Source organism: Suricata suricatta, chromosome 12 (genome assembly GCF_006229205.1).
Source record: "Suricata suricatta isolate VVHF042 chromosome 12, meerkat_22Aug2017_6uvM2_HiC, whole genome shotgun sequence".
Taxonomy (NCBI): domain Eukaryota; kingdom Metazoa; phylum Chordata; class Mammalia; order Carnivora; family Herpestidae; genus Suricata; species Suricata suricatta.
In genome coordinates this window covers 4,789,635-4,799,944 of record NC_043711.1, presented here as the reverse complement: position 1 = coordinate 4,799,944, position 10,310 = coordinate 4,789,635, and the positions used below count along the sequence as shown (strand labels likewise).

Sequence of the window (10,310 nt, the reverse complement as noted above, 5' to 3'; positions counted from 1 at the left end):
CTCTCTCTGCCACTATCCCCCTCTCAAAAAATGAATAAACACTAAAAAATTTTAATGTGAAAAGAATCAGGTCAAATTAACTTAATAGCATATGTTCAAAATATTATCAGTCCAGTGTATTGTGTATGATATGACCAATATAACAAAAGTGCAATAAATTTAAATTACAATCAATGTAAATAAATTATTAGTGAGATCTTTGGTACTTTTTCCATATTAAGTCTTCAAGAGCCAGTGTATATTTCATGCTGAATTCAGTTGCTATTATTTTTGATGACAGAAGTGAAATGAAGTTCTAACAATGAAGGAGTGTTTAATATGCATTTCACACTGCTTAATTTAAATAAATTAAAATTAAATAAAATTTAACATTTAGGGAGGGTGGCTCAGTCAAGTTGAGCATTTCTCTCTTGATTTTGGCTCAGGTCATAATCCCAGGGTCATGGGATTGGGCCCTGATCCATGCTCAGCACAGAGCCTGCTTAAGATTCCCTCTCTCTCCCTCTGCCCCTCTCCTCTGCTCACACTCCCTCTAAAATAAATTTTTTTAATTAAAAATTTGGTTCTTCAATGACATTAGCTACATTTCAAGTGCCCGATAGCCACATGTGGCTGGTGATCCTATGGGGCAACATAGCTCCCCAGAGTCATCTCTGTGAAGGTTGGAATTTATCTGTTTTGTTCTCTGCTGTATCCTCAATGCCTAGAAGAGCATCTGGCATATAGTAGACAGTCCTGCACAAACTTGTTGAATGAATAAAATGAGGTCATGCATTTACATGTGCAATATAATGGTTGTCATAAAGTGTTCCATAAATGAGAGCTACAAAGAAATAGAGGAAGAAATTAGGCAAATTTCTTTGAACGTGGCTTGTTAGCTGTAGTTGGGACCCAGGAAGTTGAAGAAGCTATGCTTTTTCATTAGTGACAGTCAGTGAACTTCCTTCCCATCTGATTGGCTGTAAGTACTGCTTGCAGAATAATGGATGTTTGATTCCAGATCATCTTAGAGTCTACTCCTGTAAGGGCTGACAACCCAACTGTCCAATGTTTGAGGGCTTTATTTGATAGCTTGAGCTTACTCTGCCCATGCCCATCGACATGCCAGAATTAACACCCCTGGGTGAAGCTTTCAACCAATGCCTGAGAGGTGGTAGTATGCTCTCCTGCTATTCAGTTAGGATGACTTAGATGCATCTCCTACATTGACTCCCAGAGTACTCTAGAGGGAATTAAGTTCCAGATGCCCACAATGGTGGCTTCATAATGCTGTCTGAATTAGATTCTGGTTTTTCCCCCTCAATTCACTTCCCTAGTCCCTTTACTGGTGCTTCCTGGAATTACCTCTCAAGGGAGCCACTGCCACTTGATTCCTTATCTTAGAGTCTTCTTCTAAGACATAGAGAGGATGACCTCACCCTTTGTAGGACACAGCCAGACTCCAGGAGGGGCCCATGGATCTTGGTACCTTGGGAACAAGAGCCATGAGAACAGCAAAGCTGGAAAGGTGGAAGCACTTGCATTGGGTGTGTGAGTCATTGCTGCCCACGTGAGAGCAGCCCTCTGTCGACCAGGCGCCCCCCTCTTCTGATCCGTCCCAGTAGACACAGAAATATTCTGCTCTGGCACCACCAGGCTGGAAACAGAATAGCATGAGAGTGGAGCTCTTTCTGGTTTTATTATCTCAATTTTATAGGTTAGTCATGGATGCGTTGCATTGGAAACCAGAATGGGAAAATCCCATCATGGAGAACACTTGTGGGGAAGACTTTCATATGGTCACACTTACTGTGGGTTTATTCTTCATTTTTTCTGCCCTTCTTTGTTCATTTCAGGGCCCCAGGGACTGACCCTTATCAACTGCTTTACCCAGATTCCTTATCATTAGGACAACCAGTGAGAGGAACCGGTGAGTAGTCCTTAGATGAAAGGAGGGGAAGAGGAGGTCAGGTGTTTCTTCTAGATGCTTCTTCTGCTCCAGGATGCCTCCATCTCTGGCAGGGCAACCTTCCTACATGCCTCCAGCTTTAACTGGGCTCAACAATGCTCATCCCTTCATTGCCTTTTTAGGCATAAATATGATCATAACTTCCCTTGGTGGCAATCTCTGGATGCCTTAACATTTCTTGTTGATTCTCTTAACTCTGAATAAGCAGAGTTGGATTTGGTTTCTTCCCAGAACTCAATAACACATGTCTTTGAGATAATACACAGTGAACCAGCCCAGATTTTGCTTACCTGTAAATTTTGGAAGGTCAGGAACACAGGCTCAGAGAGAGATACTTTTTCCTTCAAACCAATGGTGCCACTTGTGATATGAGAGTTCAGTGTTACTTCCTGTGTTCCTCTTCCATCATTAAAAAAGGATCCATTCAGAATATTCCCAAGAGATTTATAAGTGATAAGTGTAACTGTACTTCTATCTGAGAAAACATAAGGGAAATCACTTTAGAAAGCATTCCTATTATGGGAAATTGGTACACTAGTATCTTGTGTGAGAGTCATAAGACAAATGTTATGTATAGTCAAAATCGCCCTTGGAAATCTCTTATGTTGCCTCATCAATACATTATGTGTGGTTTCAGATGTAGCACTTTTTATATGTAGTACAGATTAATACATATATGCACATAATACATATTATAAAGCACCACACATTATGAGATATACATGCAAACTACCCAGTGATATATTGTAAAAAATATATATATGAGTCCTTAGATATCAAAATTAGAGCCATGAGGCAAAATGCTTGTCCTCAGAAAGGAAGGTAGCACTTAAATAGGATGAAGAAACCACACTTTCCCGTTGTCCCTCTCAAGCTCACTCTGGGATACCCAATTTAGAAAAGTATGGGAAGATATGCAGGATGATGCACTCTATTTCATTCATTCTCTCATTCTTCCCTCTTTCTTTCTCTCCCTCCCCTCATCGTTCCCTCCCTTTTTCATGCAAGAATAAGTTAATTCACAGAAGGTAAATGTACCTATGATGCTCTGCAGCATGATATAGTATTTCTTTTATTTTTAAGTTTATTTATTTATGTTGAGAGAGAGCACATGTGAGCACGAGTCGGGGAGGGACAGAGAGAGAAGGAGATAGAGAATCCCAAGCAGGCTCCATGCTGCCAGCACAGAGCCTGATGCAGGGTTCGATCCCAAAACCACGGTATCTTTACTTGAGCTGAAATCAAAAGCTGGATGCTAACTGACTGAGACACCAGGTGACCCGCATGATGTATTCTTCTTAAACTGCGATTATTCATTGGCCACCCTCCCAGTTTTAGTCAAATTCACTTACCACCTATATTATTCTTTTTAAAAATCAACTCATTTTTAGATCTTTTCCCTCTCCCTTCTCCATCAGATAGCTCACAATAAGGAGTGAAGATTATTCACTGGGGCCAGCTGGGGGTTTTCTGATGAAAACGAAGCTGGTATTTCACTCTCAGAGAACCACATCTTTTTCTTTGCGATATTTTTCATGCCTTCATTCATTATTTATTCATTCATTCATCAAATATTTATTGAACATCTAGTCTGTGCTAGATAGTGTTTTAGGCATTATGATACAACAGTGAAGAAGACAGATTGAGTTCCTGCCATCAGAGAGCTAATACTAGTGGGAGAGATGAACTGATTAAGATTATAGAGTGTGGATTCTGCACAGAAATTTAAATAAGATGATGGAATAAAGCAGGGATGGCAAACTATGACCTGAGAGTCAAATCCAGCCTACTACCGGTTGTTATATATAAAGTTTTATTGGAACACAATCATGTCCCTTTATTTACATATCATCTATGGCTGCTCTCCCACTACAAGGGCAGGGTTGAGTAGTTATAACAAAGATCACCTTGCCCAAGCAAGGCCAGGGAAACAAAAGCAAAAATAAACTATTGGGATTTCATCAAAATAAAAAGCTCTGAACAGTGAAGGAAACAATCAACAAGACTAAAAGGCAATCTATGGAACGGGTGAAGATATCTGACATATCTGATAAAGGGTTAGTATCCAAAATCTATAAAGAGATTATCAAACTCAACACCCAGAAAATAAATAATCCAGTTAAAAATGGGCAGAAAACATGAATAGACATTTTTCCAAGGAAGACATCCAGATGGCCAACAAATACATGAAAAGATTCTCCACAACACTGACCATCAGTGAAATACAAATCAAAACCACAATGAGATACCACCCCACACCTGGCAGAATGGCTAAAATTGATAACTCAGACAACAATAGATGTTGGCGAGGATGCAGAGAAAGAGGAACCCTTTTGCACTGCTGGTGGGAATGCTGACTTGTGCAGCTGGTCTGGAAAGCAGTATGGAGTTCCTCCAAAAGTTAAAAATACAACTACCTTATAATCCAACAACCTCACTACTAAGTATTTACCCACAGAATACAAAAATTCTGATTTGAAGGGGTACATAATGGCCAAATCATGGAGCGAGCCCAAATGCCCACCAACTGATGAATGGATAAAGAAGATGTGGTAAATACATATACAATGGAATATTATTCACCCATAAGAAGAAATAAAATCTTGACATTTGCAAAGATGTGAACGGAGCTAGTGGGTATTATGCTAAGAGAAATAAGTTAGGCAGAGTAAGAAAAATAGCATATAACTTCACTCAGATGTGGAGTTTAAGGAACAAAATAGATGAATACAGGGGAAAAAAGAAAAAAAGGGGCAAACTACCAAACAGACTCAACTATAAAAAGACAAACGGAGGGCTGATGGATGGACGTGGGCCGAGGGATGGGTTAAATCGGTGATGGGGATTAAGGAGGGCACTCGTGATAAGCACTGGGCATGTAAGTAAGTGATGAATCACCTAAGATGTAAGATGAATTCTATACCTAAAATTAATATTACACTATATGTGACCTAACTGAAATTAAAATAAACACTTGAGAAAAAAATATTTACTATCAGGTTGCTTCACATAAAAAGTTTGCCAACTTGTAGAACAGATGAAGACTCGGGGACTATTTTAAATAGGGTGATTATAAAATACTTTTCAAAGGAAAGAGCGTTCAAGGCAACAATCATCTGCCACTTTTGAGTGCTGTCTTTTCAGACCGTCATATGGAAAAAGAGCATACGTCAGCCTGTCCCTTTTTTTTTTTTTTGATACAGAGCATGAGAGGGGGAGACGCACAGAGAGAAGGAGACACAGAATCTGAAGCAGGCTCCAGGCTCCGAGCCAGCTGTCAGCACAGAGCCTGATGCGGGGCTTGAACCCAGGAACATGGGATTTGACCTGAGCCAAAGTCGGAGCCTCAACCGACTGAGCCACCCAGGCGCCCCAGCCTGGCCCTTTTAAGGAAGTATGTCAAGGGACCCCTGTATGAACCTCAGTGTGTCATGAAGTACACACACCAAGTGTGTCCCTCAAATTGCCTGCTTTGTGATCACCATGTAGAATCCCTGTCTGCCTCAAAAACTTTGTAAGTCCCCACCTCCTGGTCCAGCCACCTGGAAATGAGACAACAGTGCCTAGAATTTGGAGGGCAGGAGAATCCATCTTAAACACAGTACCTCCTTGGACTCCTTTGAAAGCATCACTACAGTCGATGTCCATAGTGTTATTCCCAGCCTCCAGAAGAGTCTTCTCACTGGTGTCATTGCACCTCTTGGTTTCATAAACTGGAAATTTAAGAAAGTTAGTCCTGCTTTACTCACTTTTCACACATATCAAATTTCTTGAAGAACTCTCTTCTTTGAAAGGCCCCCTGCTGGTGATTTCCTTTTCTGCATACAAGGTAGACCAGATGCCACTCCCCTCCACATCTCTGACTGGTGGAGGACTAGACAGTCAAAATGACCTCAGCAGCACACACTGGCCACCGCAACCCAGGGAAAGAGAGGAGATGGCTATGCTTCCTGAAGCTTGAACTAGGGTGAGCAAGCTCAGCCTTTACATACAATATTTGAAGATCAAAGATTTTTAAATAGTCTTATACTGGAGTACCTGGTAATGGGGACACCTCTGGTTTTTAAGCAAGAGAAGCTAAATACTTAAAAGTTTCCTCAGAAAGGTCACCTTGGAACAGGTTTGCATTTGGGAAGAATCCCTTGAATGAATTCTCCATCACAAACATATAAACACGAAGTCTGACAAGAGACATACTCATAACCTTTTTTGGTCATAAGGAAAGTGTTTCTTACCGATACCAAGGGTAGAATTCTCATGCTTTCCTGGAGAAGCTAAAGTCGTAGTCCACATCTCCAGTTCCACTGCTTGAAGTACTTGGGTTGCCACTTTTGCAGTGTGACTTTTGCTTCCATTGTCCATCAGAATTTCCTTTCAAAGAGATAAAGCTAATTAGGTGGACTCTTACTAGAACTTAAGAAGCAGGAATTTACTTGAGCATGGTTGGGTGAGCCTAGAAGGCAAAGCTTTGTGGTTTCAAGCTGGAGTGTGTCTTCTCATTTATCACAAATAGCCCTGTGAAGGGAGAGTCATTCACTACACTGTATTTATGGGAACACGAGGGCCTAAAGAGTGAGGTGTCTAAAACTCATGAGGAATGCTTTACGTAGGAAGACAAAGGATGGGAAGTGGCGATAGGGGTGGAATGAAGCTCCAGATGTCTGGTGCTGGTCTTTGAAAAACAGCTGAGGCACTGAAAGCCTTTCCCATGCTTTCATAATGTCTATTAACATTTGAGACCAGATAGTGTAGCTTAACAGCATCCCTGGTCTCTACCCACTCAATGCCAGTAGCACCCTAGTGTGACCATCAGAAATGTCCCCTGGCATTTCTTGAGGTACCCTGGGAGAGAGGACAAAATTATTCCTATGTGACAGCTGGTGTGTCCTAAAAGGCAGAGGTAGACACAGTAGTTATTTGAATGAGAGAATGAGAAGGGAAGATTGGCCAGATCTCTCCCAAACATGGGCTTCACCTCACTCACCAGAATGTTCTCTGAGGATGGGATCTCCTCACCAGTGGCCTCTGGAAAGAAAAGTAGCCATTAAGTGAGATGTGGGAAAGAACACTCCTGGCTCACATCTCTCTTCCAATCACTCTCAAGTTGGGTCTTTCTCTGATGTTTCCCAACCTTGTCCAACTCCCCACCAAGAAGTCACAAAAATCTTCTACAGTGGAATTTAAAAGAGAATTTGGGTGGGGCTTCCAGTTCAATAATTCAGTTAGTAGTATTTATTGCACACCTACTAAAAGCCAAGAACAGTATTAAACCTTATGGGTATACGTTGATAAGGAGACAAAGGAGTTTGAAGTCTGGTGGAGAAGTCACTAGGTGGATAATAACAGAAATGATTCAATCATTGCAAGAGTCCAGCGTGTTCTTAATAAATAGGATGAGATGACTTGGGAGAACACAGAGAAACCCTGGCACATTCAGGGTGCAGAGACTTCCCAAAGGAACGGGTGTTAACTGGGTTCTTATTATAGAAGCAACAATAGCACTTGCAGCTATTTACACAACATGGATAAAGTGCCTTAATACACACTATCTCATGTAAAGAAACACAGAAGTTTCCAGAACAGGGTTATGGGGCTTCATATTTATTGAGCCTTCCTATGTGCCTAGCACTGCATATTTTATACACCTTAATAATCAAAATGGGTAGCATTTCCTAAGGCTGCTGCAATAAAGTACTACAAACTGGGTGGCTTGAAACAATAGAAATTTATTTTTTCATGGTTCTGGGGCTAACAGTCCAAAATCAAGGTTATAGGCAGGGCCACACTTTCTGAAAGTTCCGAGGAAGATCTTTCTTTGCTTCTTCTAGCTTCTGGTTGTTGCAAGCAATCTTCTCTGTTCTGTGGCTGGTGGAAACAGAACCCCAGCCTCTGTGCCTGTCTCTGCATATCCCTCTGAGTGTATGTGTCTCTACATCCAATTTCCCTCTTCTTTTCTTTTATCTATTTTTGAGAGAGAGAAAATGCGTGAGTCGGGGAAAGGCAGAGAGAGGGGAAAGAGAGAATCCTAAGCAGTCTCTGTGCTGTTAGCATGGAGTCCAGTGAGGGGCATGATCTCATGAATCACAAAATCATGACCTGAGCCAAAATGAAGAGTCAGGTGCTTAACCAACTGAGCCACCCAGGGGCCCCAAATTTCCCTCTCCTTATAAGGACACCAGTCATATTGGATTAAGGGCCCACCCTCATCTGGTACGACCCCATTTTTATTTTATTAGATACGCAGAGACTTCCTTTCCAAATAAAATCATGTCTCTAGGTTCCAGATGGACATGAACTTGGGGAGATTCTATTCTACCCAGTACATGAGGTAAGCAGGTTTCTGAAGTGACTCTCAGTGATCTCTTCCACTTAGATCCCTCCTCCCCCTGAACAGACCCAGTGACTCACTGCTAATGAATAGAACTCAGCAAAATTGATAGGATGTCACTGCTGATACTAGGTTATAAAACACTCCAATGTTTCTCTAATTTGCACCCTCTTTCCAGCTATTCTCATGTGCTTGCTATAGCAAAGCCAGCCAGAGAGGCTGACAGATCTGAGAACTGAGGGCAGTCTCTCATCAACCAGCAGAAAGGGACTGAGGCCTTCAACCCAGTAGCCTTTAAAAAACTGAATCCTGCCAACAACCATGTGAGTGAGCTTGGAAGAAAATCAGCCCCCAGATGAGCCTTCAGATGAGACTGCATCCCTGCCCGACACTTTGACTCTAGCTGTGAGAGACGCTGGAGCAGAGGACCCAAGGGACTTATGTCCAGATTCCTGGCCTACAGAGACTCTGGGAAAATAGGTGTTCTTTTAAGCCACGGCCATTGGGGTAATTTATTATGCAGCAACACATAACTCATACAATAGGTGCTATTGTTATTCCCATTTATGGGTGAGGCATCTAGAAGTTAGGGATTCCCTAAAAGTCAGCTGGTTAGGTGGTAGAGCCAGAAGTCCAATGTACTGAACTCAAAATAAAAATGAGCAAACAGGTAACCAAACATGTTCTGGTGAGTGAGAGCCAGGTTCTCGTGTCAGAGAAGCAGTTGCAAAAAAGGACAGAGGGAAGGCTAGATCAAGTCCTGATGGAAAAGAGTCGGAGGTATCAATGTGAACTCGTAGGATTTAGTAATGGACAAATACAGAAATTGAATTTAAAGTAAGCAGAGGAGAGAGGTGCCTGGGAGGCTCAGTTGTTTGAGCATCTGACTTCGACTCAGATCATGATCTCACGGCTCATGAGCTTGAGTCCCATGTTGGGCTCTGTGCTGACAGCTCAGAGCCTAGAGCCTGCTTCAGATTCTGTGTCTTCCTCTCTCTGCCCCTTCCTTATCTGCTCGCGCTCGCTCTCGCTCTCTCTCTCTCTCTCTCAAAAATAATAAACATTAAAATTTTTTTTAAAAAAGTAAGCAGAGGAGAAACAAGTAGGGAAGTCTAGCAGAAAATCAGAGATGTCATTTTGGAAGCCCAGGAAAGAGACCCAGACAGGAGACTTAGTCTTCTAAGGCCACTATGCAGGGACAGTGATTGGTGCCAGGGGCTTGGGTGGTGCCTTCTGAGAAAAGATTACCAAGGGCAACAGGGGAATCCAAGACAAGGGCCAGGACTCATCTGTGCTCCCTTACCCTGGCCTGAAATGGATGGAGCTCTCAAAGTCTTCCCTCTCCCCTCCTTTTTCATGGTGGAAAGAGTTTTTGAAAATACTTACCATAACACTCTTTATAATTAAACTTAAAGACGCCAGCAAAAATGTTGAATGAAGAATTTGGGATACAGCTGCAGTAGTAACTTCCAATTTCATTTCTGCAGTAGGCTATCTCGCTGCACTTTGCCAGCCCAGTCTTGCACTCATCAATATCTGCGAATCAAGAGGAAACATCACTTTTCGTTCTCATCAGACTATACCGCTCTGCCTTGCACAAGGAGTCTTGAGGACCTAGCATCACTTATAAACAACATCTGTTCTTGGAGAAGATGACCCAATATCATGGAGGTGGTAGTTCATCTCAAGTTAATTTAAAAATCCAATACAATCCCAGTGAAAAACGTCTAGCCAGACTTTAAGGAGTAAGACAGTGGATACAATCATGCAAGAATAGACAAGAAAACTCTGCAGTGAGGACTTGCCTTACTAGGTGCTGAAATACACTTTACCACCTCAATAAAATGAGTGCTAGTGCCTGAATTGATAAGGAGGCTAGTGAAATGGACTAAAAGTCCAGCAACAGACCCTAAAACATAAGAAGTTTTGATGATGGTGCTGTGCCAAAGCAGTGAAGGAAGGATGAATGATTCTTTCAATACGTGGATCAGTTTGCTAAATCAACTTAAAACACACAGCAAGGAGCAAGAGGAA

General features: G+C 41.9%; 1 protein-coding gene across 1 annotated transcript in view; it reads right to left on the bottom strand.

Annotated features, from left to right (window-relative positions):
• The window catches only part of LOC115273444 (putative adhesion G protein-coupled receptor E4P), a 39,966-nt gene that overhangs the window by 6,272 nt on the left and 23,384 nt on the right, over positions 1-10,310 (bottom strand). Inside the window, exons 5-10 of the mRNA XM_029916487.1 lie at positions 9,663-9,812; positions 6,933-6,973; positions 6,184-6,319; positions 5,554-5,661; positions 2,239-2,423; positions 1,469-1,636 (exon numbers count right to left, since the gene is read on the bottom strand). Coding sequence (XP_029772347.1) covers positions 1,469-1,636; positions 2,239-2,423; positions 5,554-5,661; positions 6,184-6,319; positions 6,933-6,973; positions 9,663-9,812 — 788 coding nt within the window. The remainder of the gene's footprint in view (positions 1-1,468; positions 1,637-2,238; positions 2,424-5,553; positions 5,662-6,183; positions 6,320-6,932; positions 6,974-9,662; positions 9,813-10,310) is intronic.